At 37.0% G+C, this 17056-nt stretch overlaps 1 protein-coding gene across 2 annotated transcripts in view; it reads right to left on the bottom strand.

Annotated features, from left to right (window-relative positions):
• The window catches only part of LOC107554378 (microtubule-associated protein 4-like), a 39712-nt gene extending 24796 nt beyond the window's left edge, over positions 1-14916 (bottom strand). For both annotated transcript variants that reach the window (XM_016236867.1, XM_016236866.1), the window contains exons 1-2: positions 14738-14916; positions 9542-10747 (exon numbers count right to left, since the gene is read on the bottom strand). In XM_016236867.1, the coding sequence (XP_016092353.1) occupies positions 9542-10747; positions 14738-14900 (1369 nt within the window). In that variant the 5' untranslated portion in view covers positions 14901-14916. The remainder of the gene's footprint in view (positions 1-9541; positions 10748-14737) is intronic.
• Between the last annotated feature and the right edge of the window lie 2140 nt (positions 14917-17056).

Raw genomic sequence — 17056 nt, 5'->3', positions numbered from 1 at the left:
TGAGTGAGTGAGTGAGTGAGTGAATGAGTGAGTGAATGAGTGAATGAATGAATGAATGAGTGAGTGAATGCATGAGTGAATGAATGGAGTGAGTGAGTGAATGGAGTGAATGAGTGAGTGAGTGAGTGAGTGAGTGAATGGAGTGAGTGAGTGAATGAGTGAGTGAATGAGTGAATGAATGAGTGAGTGAGTGAATGAGTGAGTGAATGAGTGAATGAATGAGTGAGTGAGTGAATGAGTGAGTGAATGAGTGAATGAATGAATGAGTGAGTGAGTGAATGAGTGAGTGAATGAGTGAATGAATGAATGAGTGAGTGAGTGAATGAGTGAGTGAATGAGTGAATGAATGAATGAGTGAGTGAGTGAATGAGTGAGTGAATGGAGTGAGTGAGTGAGTGAGTGAGTGAATGGAGTGAATGAATGAATGAGTGAGTGAGTGAATGAGTGAGTGAATGAGTGAATGAATGAATGAGTGAGTGAGTGAATGCATGAGTGAATGAATGGAGTGAGTGAGTGAGTGAATGGAGTGAATGAGTGAGTGAGTGAGTGAGTGAATGAGTGAGTGAATGGAGTGAGTGAGTGAGTGAATGAATGTTCATCCAGTCAGCACATAAAAAAAAAAAAGTCATTGATTGAATACAAATCAAATCTGTTTAGATTTTCTGTTGTCTGAAAACATGAACAGATTTGAGAAGTGTTAAATCAATCAAAACAGATTTGAGACGGATGTTTAAAATAAAGTAAAAAAAAAAAGTAAATAAATAAATGAAAAATTTCGCTGCCTGCTTGAACAAAGTCATCGAACAGAAATGAGTGCCAGCAGCGTCAGTGCCAACATACAGCCTGACCTACATGTACAGTATGTACAGTCTCTCGGCTGACCTACATGTTGGGTTATGAAGCATAAGGCTCGAAGAGACTTACATACTGATGAAAAACACCAAACACAGATTTAAACGGACAGCAGAATCACAAATAAACGCAGCCTTTGAGTTTGCCGAAGCATGCAGACTTTAATTACACTACAAGTTTTCTTCTAGCAACTGATGTTAGGAATGAGATCCTAAAGCAGCAGCAGAACCAGGGATATAAATGAGCAGGTGGAGGTTTAGTGCAGCGGTTGAAGACATTTATCAATGTCACAGCAGAAACACACAGGTGGTCGACAAGAGATGAAGTCGGGAAGCTGCGAGAACATAAAGCCAGCCACCGTCTACCCAGATGTTATTTTTAGCGCATCACCCCTCCTCCTAAGAGCCAACATTGTTTCCTCGGTAGCCCTGCTTCCTTAGGTCTCCCAAGAAACTGCCTCCCATCGCCATGGCAACAGGAGCCTTGTCACCGCTAGCGACTCTGAAGAACGCCGGTGTCCAAAAATACAGCGTGAGTGAGTAAGGTCGAGTAATGTTGAGTGGGATTATGGGAAAAGCCAGACCAACAGTGTTATTTTACCATCACTGATATACTATTAGTTTTTGTTAATATTCTGAATTAGTTTTCAAACTATTTTGATCTAAACTATTTTGAATAGTTTTCAAACTATTTTGATCTAACATTGTAATTTTAGATCAAGTTGTAGTTTTTCTGTTGTGTGTTTTTGTCATTTTTATTCATTTTAGTTTTGTGAATGTCTATAAAGTAATTAAGTTTGAATTTTTAGTTTGAGTTATTTTATTACTTCAAAATAAACTAAACAAAAATGCAAAAATGTTTTTTTTTTTTTGAACCATCGATATACTATTATATATTTTGTTAATATTTTTGTTAATATTTTGAATCAGATTTTATTTGTACCCTTTAGTTTTTATTGCAATTTTAGTTCAAGTTTTAGTATTTTTATTGTTTTTTTTCTTTATTACATTTAATCCTTTTGTTCTGTGTTTGTCATTTTTATTATTTATAGCTTTATTTATTTATTCATTTTAAATAACTTTTTTAAGTTTTAGTTTATTTACTTTTAGTTATTTTAGTACTTTAACATAAACTGAATGAAAATGAGAAGCGATGACTTGCCAACTAGCTAAAATTAGTTTTTAGTTTTTTTATATATATATTTTTTCAAAACTTTATATATATATATTCTTTAATGGTTTTAGCAATAAATAACCCTGCTGAGGTCCAGCCTAAAACTAGCTTTATTCCAGCTGTAAATTCCTCCCTAGTAAATTCCATCACTAAAAGTGACTACCCAATCCACTACCGCTGTGCCAAACCAACCATTCTTTGCGTTTGAGACAGAATTAGGCTCTTTTGGTTCAGTCAGATCAATTCTGAGACTCACACGGGCTTTACAATCGAGTCCAGCAAACACACATGAGGAGAGCTGCTCTTTCTCTGTCCCTGCCAGCCGTGATGAAGTTAACGTCACACCGCATGCTGAATGCTCAGATGTTCAATAATTTGTCTGAAGGGGAGACAGATCGATTCAGTTGCAGTCTTTTACACAACATTTTTCAGCATCAACTAAAGCATCGCTCAACCTGAGCTGTCGAATCGTTCAATGCTGCTATTTATTTTCTAAAAAGAAACATAAGCATCAATCATTCTTACTACTGAGAGAAACTCAAGTGCTATGATCTTCCACTAAAACATAGTGTGCTGCCTACCTAGAGACCATTTAAATGCACATTTCATGCGCCAAAGAGGAGGTAGACTAATGTTCAATAGTTTAGTTTTTGAAAGAAAATTCTTCTGCTCACCAAGGCTGCAATAATTTGATAAAAAATACAGTAAAAAAAGAAAAATTGTGAAATATTATTACAAAGTAAAACAGCTGTTTTCTGTGTGAATATCTGTTAAAATGTAATGTATTTCTGTGATGCGCAGCTGTATTTTCAGCATCATTCCTCCAGTCTTCAGTGTCACATGATCTTCAGAAATCAGTATAATATGCTGATCTGCTGCTCAAGAAACATTTCTGATTATTAGCAATGTTGAAAACAGTTGTGCTGCACGATATTTTTCTGGAAACAGTGATACTTTTTATTTTTCAGGATTTTTTAATGAATAGAAAGTTCAAAAGAACAGCATTTATTTGAAACGGAAATCTTTTGCAACATCATAAATGTCTTTACTGTTACTTTTCATCAATTTAATGTGCCACTGCTGAATGAAAGCATTCATTTCTTAAAAAAAATAAAAATACAATTTAGAAATATATAATCCCAGAATGCACTGCAACAACCACTCACAAAGATCTCCGAGAAATATTGATTATAAAAACTTAAAATGCATTCAATACCAAAAAAGTACAAGTTTAAAAAATAGTTCAATCTAATGAAAAACAAACAATTTTATACAATATAGATGCTAAAAATGCACTAGATTGAAGCTTTAAAAGAAGAAAAACTCTGCATTCAATCTTATTTTAACTCAATACATGTTTCTGGAAGTAATTTCAACAGATCCAGCAAAAAAGTGAAAAAATCACTACATAAACAGCAGACTAACAGGTAGTATAATAGTATTTCATTGGACTGATGGCGTTCAGATCTGCAGAGATTTTCTTTTTTTTTGTCTGTTTAAATCTAAATCGGTCAGACTGCAGGCTGAACACAGTGAGTTTTCCTGCATCGATGAGCAGACGCTAATTATTCTGTTGATCGCAGCCTGTTCGCTTTTCTCCTACCGCCTACCGAAGCTACAGCAACTGTTGAAGAAACCGGCCTCGGGCTGCCTTATTTACATAATTAAGACACATTTGTGAAAATACAGAAGAATATTATCAGTGATGCCAAGCACACTACAACATCTTATAACAAAAAGACTGATTTAAAAAGCCACACTTATGGCCACTTTCTCAGCATCTGTCATTGTTACCATGGAAACATCAGCATCTTTTCAGTCGCCGTGGAAACGAGACAGATTCCACGCCCTCCCTGGAGGCAGTCTGTGTTTACAACAGTCGATGCGTTGACCTCTACGGCTCCATTGTTCTGCTGCTCTCAAACGCTCTGATTATCAGGACCTTTGACCATCTGACTCCATCTGACTCCAGTGACGCACTAACGCAGAACAACAATGGGGTAAATGTTCATTTCATCCTGGTAAAATAATACTTGGCGATGCCGCTAGATACTAATTCATTCTCAGCACATACACACCTGAAAACTGTCAAAATTGGAAGTGTGCCAAGAATAGAGACGTTCGTTTCAGCTTGAATAGACATTGAATAGCTAATGCCACCACCTTACAAACTACTGCTGCTCAAAAATGTGCCGTCATTAAGAACTTACTATTTTTATTTAGTAAGGATGCATTAAACTGATCAAAAGTGACAGTAAAGACTTTTACAATGCTTTACAACTTCTACAATGTTCAAAGATTTCTATTTTAAATAAATGCTGTTCTTTTGAGATTTCTATTCATCTGTGAATCCTGAAAAATAAAATGCATCACCGTTTCCACAAAAATATTGTGCAGCACAACTGTTTTCAGCATTGAAAATAATCAGGAATGTTTCTCGAGCAGCAAAGCAGCATATTACAGTGTGTTCACACCAGACGCGAATGTAATTATTAGTAGATTACATACAAAGTCAAAGACGCGAATAGAGGCGAATTCACGCCGGGCGACGCATTTTCCGCGAAGCACGATATTCGCCTCAATCGCGTCTTCCTCGCAAGTTCAAAAATTTAAATTCGAGCGGAAAATTCGCATGACACGTCCTCGCGCAAGCCAATCAGCGAAGAGTTTCTTGACACGTCCAGTTGAATCAGACAATAGAAGAGAGCATTATTGCAACCGTCTGTTATTATATAGGCCTGGAGCATAGAAAACAATTAAAATCAGTTGTAGTGGTAGTTGTATTTTATTAGCATGGCTACAGAGATGCTGCTATCAATAATAAAAATAATAGTAATATCAGTGTATATATACAGTAGTAAAATGTAACACACATTAATACAGGATCCTAACGTTATTCATCCTCCTCTGGATGGTGCGGTGAAACCAGACACGTCGACGTTTGGCTTTCCATTGTATTTGGGACTTTTCGACAACAGGTACAAAACAGCGATTGTAGTTATTTCCACCATGGTTGATATTTTTATTCTCGCGAGTGACACGAAAAACATCCCACGAGTAATCTAGAGCGAGTGACGCGATGCGCATATTACATAAACACAGCTTTGATCACAGAAATAAATTACATTTGAACAGATATTCACATAGAAAACACTTATTTTAAATTCTAATAATATTTCTAATTTTTTACAGTATTTTTGATCAAATAAATGCAGCCTTGGTGAACAAAAGAGACTTCTTTCACCCTAAGCTTTTGAACAGTAGTGAATATGTATATGTAGATCAATTAATTCAATTTGGTTCAGGTCTGCAATGATCAACCAGTATAGGTGAGTAGCCAGCGCCAATATTTACAGATCATCTAGTGCTACATTATTTATTTATCCTGACTCAAAAATGATCCATTCACCACAATCACACTGCATCACAACACCAACAACAACAAAAAAGGCATGTGTTGGAGACCCGGGAGCTTTCGCGCTGCATCGCTGTCAAACATTCAGTGCTTTTACTATGTATGACACAGATATGGAAAAAAAGAAAACACACACAACCTTGCATTACAAACAAACAAACATACAAACCAAACAGGTAGATGGCGCACAACCAAATGTAACAACGCAGGATGTTTTTCATTGCATTTCAACTCTAATGCAATATTGAATATTTGCCACACTTGGTGCTTTTTCCTCTCTTTTAGAGTAGGATACTGAAAATGTAAAATGTTGCAGTAAACACTAAATGGATTTTTCTGACTGTCAATTTCTAAATTACCAACTGGACAAAAAAACAAAACAAAAAAAACACTCATGAAAGCAATGCAACAACCAAAGTAGACTGTATGACGCATAAGACATCGGTATGACGCATATGCACATAAAACAAAGAAATAAAACAAACACTTTAACCCTCAAGCATTTCTGACTAGAATTCATCTTTCAATTAAAAAAAGAGCAATGAAAAACTGTGAACTGGGTAAATGAAAATAATCAGAACACCTCACTTGAGAATGATCTGAGAGCAACAGTTGTATGTGAACAGCAATTCGATGTGCTGTAATCAGGTCAGTGTGAGTAAAGAGCTGGTTAAAGTCAACAGTCATTTTGAAGCCCATTATTTAGATGAGCCAAATGAAAAAATAAGCATCCTTATTGTGTTGTTAGTTTTTAAGCATGCAAAACATACGACACAATCAAATAGGATAACTAACATACGATATCATTGCTCCATAATACCTGTTTAAAAACCCAAATTAATCTCTATAAAATGTAAACTAGCATCGAAAACATCAGATTCACAGAGAAACAACTAAACTCAAGTGCCTGTTTTCCCCATCACAAGCGTCTGAGCTGAGTCACTCTGTGTATGTGTGTTAACACTCCTTCATTCATAACACATGCTACTCAAAGTCACAATCAATGTCTCTGGCCGTCACCAGCGGCTCCCAGATTCACAAGAGCACAACCACACAAAAGACATCACGACACAAAACAATCAGCGGCATTCAGAGATGCTCACAGGATGCACTCGCGCAGAGATCTTACTTTGATAATTCCTCAACAAAAACATTAAAGGTGTGCGCCCTTGAAACATGCTATTGATAGATATTGGGTATATTTAGAGGACTGCACGTGCATTTTTACACATCACATGCATTACAAGTATTTATTATATTATTTGAAATAAAATAAAGTAAAATAAAAATATTGGTTGAAAAACAAATTAAATATGTAAATGAAATTAACTTCAAGTACTAAAATTAAAGCTAATTAGGAATGTATAATAAATTATACAATTAATAAATATATAAAAAAATAACCAAAGACTAACACAAATGACAAATTTTAACTAAAATTAGTCACAATACACTGATCACAAGAAATATGATCCATATGATGTAAACCTAAGTGTATTTTCTAGGACTGCTGAAGACTTCTGTTCAGTCACTCTTTTACTAAAACATTTACCGCGGTAACAAACACCAAATGGAGTATTACTGCAGGCAACACAACATGGATTAATAGAATTCACTCTAATGTGATATTTGACACTGAGCTAACACAGTTTCCTTATTTTCATCTCATGAGCTCATAGTACCACACACACACACACACACACACTTTACGGTACACTGTCATTAATTTGCATGTTGGGAAGTCTGACACCGAACGCTGATGTCCTGTCTCCCGGAGTGTATAAGTAGCTCCCTCAGTGACAGAGTCCCTCCCCACTGGAGAAAGAGCCGAAAATTACAAAGAACTAAAAGAGACAGCTGTGTCAGACGCGCTCAAACACACACACACACACACACACACACTCTCATAAAGGCGCTACACACAGAATCTAAAACCAGCAACCAGCCATCCTCAGATACTACACTTCGTTTCTGCAGTTGCGTAGCTTACGTTGTGGTAAGGTTATTACATGAAAGCCCAATTTATTTCCACAATGTCATGCATTTCAAAGTGAAGCACACTTTTTTGATTTTAAACAATGGTGAAGTGCCAATAGGAACTGAATAGCACAAAAAAAAAACTCAAAGTAAACAAAGTAAATTTTTTATTTCATGTTGACTTCAATAGCTTGAAACTAAACATTCTGCCATTTTACGATAAATTTTTACAGATGGCACTCGTGAACCTAGTTTACACTTATCTTAAACATGGATTAATAGAATTCAATCTAATGTGATATTTGACACTGAGCTAACACAGTTTCCTTATTTTCATCTCATGAGCTCATAGTACCACACACACACACACACACTTTACGGTACACTGTCATTAATTTGCATGTTGGGAAGTCTGACACCGAACGCTGATGTCCTGTCTCCCGGAGTGTATAAGTAGCTCCCTCAGTGACAGAGTCCCTCCCCACTGGAGAAAGAGCCAAAAATTACAAAGAACTAAAAGAGACAGCTGTGTCAGATGCGCTCAAACAAACACACACACACACACACACACACACACACACACACTCTCATAAAGGCGCTACACACAGAATCTAAAACCAGCAACCAGCCATCCTCAGATACTACACTTCGTTTCTGCAGTTGCGTAGCTTACGTTGTGGTAAGGTTATTACATGAAAGCCCAATTTATTTCCACAATGTCATGCATTTCAAAGTGAAGCACACTTTTTTGATTTTAAACAATGGTGAAGTGCCAATAGGAACTGAATAGCACAAAAAAAAAACTCAAAGTAAACAAAGTAAATTTTTTATTTCATGTTGACTTCAATAGCTTGAAACTAAACATTCTGCCATTTTACGATAAATTTTTACAGATGGCACTCGTGAACCTAGTTTACACTTATCTTATACGTAAATGCTTTACTGAAAACAAGCTAGTAAATTGTTCATCGAGCTACGAGGACTTTCTGTACCACATTCCAATTAACTTAATTTGGACTTGAGATACAAACTACAACTAGTCAACATTTGAAGTGGATCAAAACCTTTCACCATAGGTTTCACTGTCCTAAAACCTAAAAGCAAAATGCGTTCTTGTCTTAGGACAACTTTGATGAACTTTTTTGATCCACTTCAAATGTTGACTACTGTAGTTAATTTCCATTACAAACTACTTTGAAGAGGCATTCAGACTCTGACAATGATTATATCACTGCATGTCGCCAATTGCATCACTAGCATTTCACAATCTGCTCTCTTATTGGTTGTAGCATCATTACAAATTTGCATAGAGCTAAACTCTTGCATCACCAACACTCTCAACCACACAAATTGCCTCAAATCGCCAACTTTCACAATCAAATAATGACCTTTAGTTGCTCTGAAGTCGCAAATCACTGTTGGGTGTCCGCTAATGACACACAGTATCGTCTAGTCATGAGACTACTACAGCAATAAATGGTAAGTATAGGAAGTTATGAATGAAAGATGTTACACAATGCACTCACAATAGACATCATAAAGAGAAAGCAATAACTAAAGAAATGTTGACTTACCTAATTGGTGTGTTGATGTCGGGGAACATGGAAGAGAAAAAAGAAAGAAAACATATCACTTAAAACTGTATTGTACTTTGTATACATTCATAAAGTGACAAGGGTGGTTCATATTCACTCTAAAAGTGCTGGAAGAGAAATATGAAGGGGTGGTGGGAAAACGAGAGAGAAGATTGTCACTGTTAGGTGCCACCAGTGCTAATACAATAAACAATCACAACAGCAGAGATGCAAAATTGTGAGGGAACAACAACGCCTCCTCGACAATCTGCAAACCAAAGCGTTTGGATTAGTAGAGTACACCCTGGATCACAAGGTTAATGGGGAGGAAGGGGGAGTCTTGTTTGTTTACACAGTTGCTCATTCATTGTGGAAGAAACACCCAAGCAAAACCAAGCCAGCTCGCTTTGAGCGAACCCTGACCCTTGCTTCCAGCTGACGGGTGATGTGTTAGTTATTTCGGTGCGCAGTTTAAATCACTCAAGCCCAGGCTTAGAATCCACTCAGCCATGCATTACGTGGATCCACTTCCCAAACGTTCACAACAAACCTTCCAAAGTGAAGAGCGCTCCTGCTTTGAGCTCCCGAGGTTCTGCAAAACTAGGGAAGAACGGCGGCGCGGACGGATTTAGACCGGAATTCTGGGGAGACGGCAACTTTGCTTCAGGGGAGGTTGGACTCTTTGATGAGGATGAGCCGGGCTTCTTGCCTTGTTTGGATTTGGGTTCCTTTGGGGCTTTGCTCTTGGGCGAAGGCAGAGGTGCAGGAACCGGGGTCTCAAAGGCAACACCTTCCAGATCAAAGGGTTGACTGTGGTTATTAAGAGACCACGCAGGTCCAGATGGAGAAAATGGTGGTGCCGAGATCAGTGCTTCCATCGGTGGTACAAAACAAGTGCTTCTAGGGGTGGATGCCTGGGGGTCCTTTAATGGTGAATCTTCGGTGGTGTAGGTGTGATCTTGTCCAAAGATTGCTTCCTCAAAGGTCGCACCAGGAGAGACGAAAGGCTCGCTGAGGTTGCAAACAAGAGAATCTTCAGTTTCCATGAGGATATCTTGGAATCCGGGTGGCATGGATAAGGGGTCCTGGGGGGATAAATCGGTGGCTTGACCGGGAGACTTTGGAGAGGGCATTGCAGGTTCAAGATGTGTTGAGGATGGTGGGGAAGTGGCCGTGAGGGATAGAAGATCTTGGGTAAGAGACATAGGAATGAGACTCTCATCGGTGAAGTCCTCAGAAAGCAACACAAGTCCGCTGTCAACTTCAAGGGATGATTGGGAGAAATCAGCTGCGAACTCCTGCGGCATGCAAGCCGAAGCAGGGACAAAGGGGTCTGCATGGATCGCCCATTCCTCGGGAATCTTCTTACGGCTTTTTGGCTTCTTGACTCTCCCACCAAAGTGGCCTCCGTCTTCCCAGCCTCCGTCTCGGTCCCGTTCCTTGCGCGGGGATGGCTGATGGGGGCTGTCGGATAAAGCACTTTCGCTCTGCACATCTGTGGGGAAGTCATACACCTCGTCCCTGGGTCTCCGCTTTTTCTTCTTCTTTTCCTTCTTACGGTCAGATCCTTCACTTTCCCTTTCCTCCGCATCTCCTGCCCCGCTATCTCTCGGGGACCACTGAGGGTCAGCCGTGACATGTGGGCTGCTCTCTACCAGAGGACCGGCATGGCGACTGATAACGGTGGAAACGCTGGGCGTGAAGGGCAGGTCAGATGGAATGCCAGCCTCATCGGACCAGCAGTCACCAAAGACACCTCGTATGCAAAGAAGAATGGAAATTAGAGCAGCACTAACTCCTTTTTATACTCTCTCACACATTCGCTTACTTATCAATCACCCCATTTAATAAATCTTACAAATCTGCAAAGATCCCAATCAAACAATTGTGAACATATTTTAAGATGCTAACCAATATGTGCATGTAGCACAAAATAGAGAACAGTAAAAGCATGCTTTTTTTTTTTTTTTAGTTCTAGAAATGGATAGTTGCAGCCTTGGATGCTCATTGGGCAATATTTCAATTATACTGCAATACTTGATATAGTAAAAACTATTACATGAAACACCTTGTAAATGTTTAATTTCTACAATGAAGCAGTTAATTTAGAGATGTGCTTGACAAGAATTTGAAATTTCATTGCATTTTTCAAAATGAAGGTGCTGAAATGTCGGGGTTGCGTGACAAACCGTAACTGATGAAAAATCTTGAACCATGTAAACGGTACTAAAACAAACCTTCATGTACAGCAAAAAAAAAAATCCATTCTTCATAGGTACGTGGTCTAATTTTTCATTAAAAGTATACAAGAAGTATATAAGACTTTAATAGAATGCATCTTGAATATGGATGTATTTTGGCTTACTGCACAGGTAGATTTTTTGTTTTCAAGTCAAAAAAGTCACAATGACAAAATAGACATTCAAGACACAGTCTATGAAACAAGTCTTATTAATCTTATGAAGTGTTGCTTCTTAAGTAATATATATTTTTTCCCCCCACTGGACAAGAATAAAAAACAAAAACAATGAAAGTCATTGTCTCTTTTACATTTCTGCAGAAGATTTGCATGAAACAGACTGGGCAACTGAGGTCAAGCAAGCATAATTCATTTGTGTACAAGGTCTAGTCTGCTCTATCAGAAGTAACGAGCAGATGATTTGTGGGGTTTGAATTTGCACAGTAACACGGTAATGCAGGACGATTTTTCGTATAGTAAATGGCAAGCCTGACTGACCCACATATCTTTGTCCTAGAACAGGGAATGTTCCCAACTTTGACTAACGTTGTGGCGAGGTTCTCTTAAAGTTATGTTCAAATGTTCAAGTGACATTAATTAACTTTCATGGAGTTATCTGGTATTTAATAATGTTCTTGAAACTAGCACAAAAACGTAATTTTTACATTGTTTCATTTAACATGTTTTCTGAAACATTTTCATTGGACATGTAACGTTTTTTATATGTTACTTGTTTAAAAATGTTCATAGAACATTTAAAAGTAACATTTCCATAATGTTTGCAAAATCTTAACTAGTGCTGTCAAACGATTAATTGCATCCAAAATAAAAGTTTTTCTTTACATAATATATGTGTGTTGTGTATATTCATTATGTATATAAGTACACACACATGCAGCGTATATTTTGAAAATATTTACATGAATTTACATGTATATATTTATATTCATATATAAATATATTTAATATATAAATGTAATATATTTTTCTTAAATGTATACACGGATGTGTGTTCATTTATATATACATAACACACACACACACATATTATGTAAACAAAAACTTTTATTTTGGATGCAATTAATCGTAATTAATCTTTTGACAGCACTACTTGAAACAGAATGTTTCCTTAAAGTTTGCATTACCAAAATAAGTTTTTAAAACATTAATGTTTTAAACATGCAGAGATCATGTAGAAATAACGTTTTGATAACTGAAAGGGAACATTAGCAAAATGGTCTTAGAATATTTTTGTTAGCTGGGATAGTCTGTAGCATGATGCGTGTTGTTCCCGACAATCTGTCCTGATATGACACGCTCAGTCAGATCTGTGCTCTTCAGACTGACAGGGGTGAACCTGTGAGAGTGCAATGCATTATGGGACACACTCCATCTGTGACTGTTAAAGGGACAGTTCACCAAAAAAAGAAAGTCTTGTCATCATATACTCACTTTCAATTTGTTCCAAACCTGTATGAGTTCTTTTTTGTTCTGTTGAACACAAAAAAGATATTTTGAAGAATACTGGCAACCAAACAGTTGGTAGGCATCGACTTCCGAAAAGTATGGAATAAGATACAATGGAAGTCAATGGCTACCGTCAACTGTTTGATTACCCACATTCTTCAAAATAAAGAAACTCATACACGTAAATTTATACACGAGACAGATAAAAATATTACATTTGCTATTATAAGTACGCTTATGATGTCAACATCTCATTTCCATCTGGGTGATTTAATGACCAGGCACTAGATAACTGACTCATGCATGAGTTAACATGACTCTACAGGTCTGACCCTCCATCTGTTAGGTGTGTAACACACTGTTTGCACATCAACAACCAGCCCGGAGCATCAAACCAGGCAGAATATGGTTCTTGAGCTTGATATAAACCAGTGGCATGACTCTAGGTCTCAGCTGCACTGTATTAACCCCATACAGCTGTGAAGCCCTAAAGGCCCCTGGGATACCAGAATGGATGGATTTGACTAGTTTTGGACAACTGATAATGTAACTCAGTCTAGCACTCGTTACAGTGCCCCCCAGTGGACAGTCTTAGCTTTAATTACTGATAGATTAGATATTTGCTCCACAGGAGCTCCTGTAGGAATCCCATAATCCCTGATACAAAACACATGGGAAGTACAATAAATGTAATATATTTTTCTTAAATGTATACACGGATGTGTGTTCATTTATATATACATAACACACACACACACATATTATGTAAACAAAAACTTTTATTTTGGATGCAATTAATCGTAATTAATCTTTTGACAGCACTACTTGAAACAGAATGTTTCCTTAAAGTTTGCATTACCAAAATAAGTTTTTAAAACATTAATGTTTTAAACATGCAGAGATCATGTAGAAATAACGTTTTGATAACTGAAAGGGAACATTAGCAAAATGGTCTTAGAATATTTTTGTTAGCTGGGATAGTCTGTAGCATGATGCGTGTTGTTCCCGACAATCTGTCCTGATATGACACGCTCAGTCAGATCTGTGCTCTTCAGACTGACAGGGGTGAACCTGTGAGAGTGCAATGCATTATGGGACACACTCCATCTGTGACTGTTAAAGGGACAGTTCACCAAAAAAAGAAAGTCTTGTCATCATATACTCACTTTCAATTTGTTCCAAACCTGTATGAGTTCTTTTTTGTTCTGTTGAACACAAAAAAGATATTTTGAAGAATACTGGCAACCAAACAGTTGGTAGGCATCGACTTCCGAAAAGTATGGAATAAGATACAATGGAAGTCAATGGCTACCGTCAACTGTTTGATTACCCACATTCTTCAAAATAAAGAAACTCATACACGTAAATTTATACACGAGACAGATAAAAATATTACATTTGCTATTATAAGTACGCTTATGATGTCAACATCTCATTTCCATCTGGGTGATTTAATGACCAGGCACTAGATAACTGACTCATGCATGAGTTAACATGACTCTACAGGTCTGACCCTCCATCTGTTAGGTGTGTAACACACTGTTTGCACATCAACAACCAGCCCGGAGCATCAAACCAGGCAGAATATGGTTCTTGAGCTTGATATAAACCAGTGGCATGACTCTAGGTCTCAGCTGCACTGTATTAACCCCATACAGCTGTGAAGCCCTAAAGGCCCCTGGGATACCAGAATGGATGGATTTGACTAGTTTTGGACAACTGATAATGTAACTCAGTCTAGCACTCGTTACAGTGCCCCCCAGTGGACAGTCTTAGCTTTAATTACTGATAGATTAGATATTTGCTCCACAGGAGCTCCTGTAGGAATCCCATAATCCCTGATACAAAACACATGGGAAGTACATGAGCGAAATGCACTACATATTAAGGAGATGAACAGCATTAGAAGACAATTACAAGCAATAAGACTTTACTGCTTTATAGAAAGATAAATTCTGAGATCATAATGCACATGAACTGTATATAATATCGACATACACTCAACATCATGGTGTTTTTGTGCAGAGCTTTGTTCTCTACCTGCAGATGTGTCCCGTGGGCTCTTGGGTGTGGTGGCTGCCAGGGGTTCAGCTGGTATTTTGGGGGCTTCGGTGGCCTGAGCAGCTGGCGGCTCCTGCACTTCGGCCAAACCAGACGGTCTTTCTGTCTGGAAAGGAGCAGCACCTGTGATCACCGCTGACATTACGCTGGGCTGAGACAAACCTACGGGTTCAAAGACATTCAGAAAGAAGTCAAATACATGATATATTTACTTCATTATACCAAGTATTTGTGGCTGGTCAATCTTGAGAATGAATCATTAAAAAATAATAATGTATTATTATTATAAATAACACTGCTGCTGCTGCTACTACTTCTACTAAATTATTATAATTAGTAGTAGTAGTAGTAGTAAGATTCATAATATTAACATTACATTTAATAATATTTACTAAAATGATAAAGAAATACTAAACATTTTTAAGATTCTGCAGAAGATTCTAAAGTATTAAAACACATTAAAGGTGTTTTAATAAAGTAAATAATTATAATAATACTAATAAAACTACTACTAATAATACTAATAACACTAATAATAATAATAACAACAACAATAATTATTATTATTATTAAGTATTAGTAGTAGTAGTTCATTTATAACATTAACATTATTTGTTAAAATTATTTATGAAGTATTAATAAATATGAAGATTCCACACTATTAAGCACATTACATTTATTAAATAGATTATTAAATATTAATAAATACTTGGCAACCTACTTAACAAATATACAAGAAGCCTCCACTTAATTGTCATTAAGAAACAATCTCACAATGCAAACACATTCTTAATGGTCTAAAAAGAAAAAAAGCCTTAATAAGGCTTTAAGTAAAACATATATCTCTTTGTTTTGATATTGCATTGAAATTCGATCCAGACATGGATCACATCAGCTGAGATGCTGATGCATCTATGATCTATGCATGTATCTGTCATCCACGTTTATCAGATTGGACACATGTATGTTTCTGTATGACAGAAAGCGAGTGGGTCTGTAACAGGTGGTGAAATCCACCGCGCCGCATCTGAGCTGAATTCTGATGTGAGCGTGACTCATCACCTCCCAAGAGCCCCTTCAAACCAGCGCAATCATCAGCTATTGTCTTCCCAGAGAGAAACAGGCCTGTTCATTTACCCTGCTAATGAATTCACGCTCATTCTCATTACTAGCATTACTACTAATGCGGCCCATTAGAGTGCAGAATAAAAGCTCCAGGTTACATCGAATCAAATCTTTCTTTATCAGCACACGACCAGAGAGATGGTGGAGTTCTTGTCTGTGACTTTCAACAAGATGTTACCACAAACTTAAAGTTTCCCCAACATCTATAACCAATATAACTACCGTAGATAGATGTGTATCGCATTCAAAACCGGAATCGCAGGAGGAGAAGATGTGAGATCTGCATTAAACGAGGTCAGGGGTAATTAGAGGTGTTGTTTTGCTGGACACACAATTTTAGTAAACCTAATTAATGGCCGGAGAAAGCTTCAACAAGATGACACTGAACAAATAAAAGCGTGTAATTAACGAGCGGCACTGGAAATCAGCTAAATCACATTAGAATAATGATTTTCAAAGCTCTCGCTCTCTCTCTCTCTCTCTATATATATATATATACATACATCCCAAAATTAAATTACTAAAGATGCAGTCAAAAGTATTATGTAATTTTATTTATTTTTAGTATTTTTTTATAGTATTTTATATTATACATTGTAGTTTATTGTAATATTTTAAACTGTGATATTTAATATTTATTGCAGTATTTCATATTTAAATATATTAATATATATATTTTTTATTTTATTGATAAAAAAAAGTTAATTAAATTTTAATTAAAGTATATATATAGTATAGTATATAGTATATAGTATAATATTATTACAATAATAATAATAGTATTATAATAGTAATTAAGCTTTTGTGCTCCAGGCTCACATATGTAATTTCTCAAAGAAAACAGCAACCGCAAAAACAATCAGTCAGTATTTGTGCTCCTGTGATTCACCTGCTGGACCAGAAAACTCCCACAGAAACACAGTGAAGGAGCACCAGAAGGCACTCTAGACAGGAAGAAAACACAGAGCATCCTATCCTATTATCATATCAGCTAGTTTCAAAACATAATTTTGAACACAGTCTGTTCACAGTTAATCTGATGCATATTGTGCACTAAACCGCAAAACTCTTTCTCCATCTGGCTGATTTTGGCTGACTTTACACAACTTCTGTGACTAACAACAAAGTCATACTACAGACACAAGGAACACTTCTGAGGAAGAACGTCACGCC

This window comes from Sinocyclocheilus grahami, unplaced genomic scaffold (assembly GCF_001515645.1).
Source record: "Sinocyclocheilus grahami isolate Dianchi unplaced genomic scaffold, SAMN03320097.WGS_v1.1 scaffold499.1, whole genome shotgun sequence".
Lineage (NCBI taxonomy): Eukaryota > Metazoa > Chordata > Actinopteri > Cypriniformes > Cyprinidae > Sinocyclocheilus > Sinocyclocheilus grahami.
The sequence above is the reverse complement of the archived record's forward strand: the minus strand, read 5'-3'. Positions and strand labels throughout refer to the sequence as shown.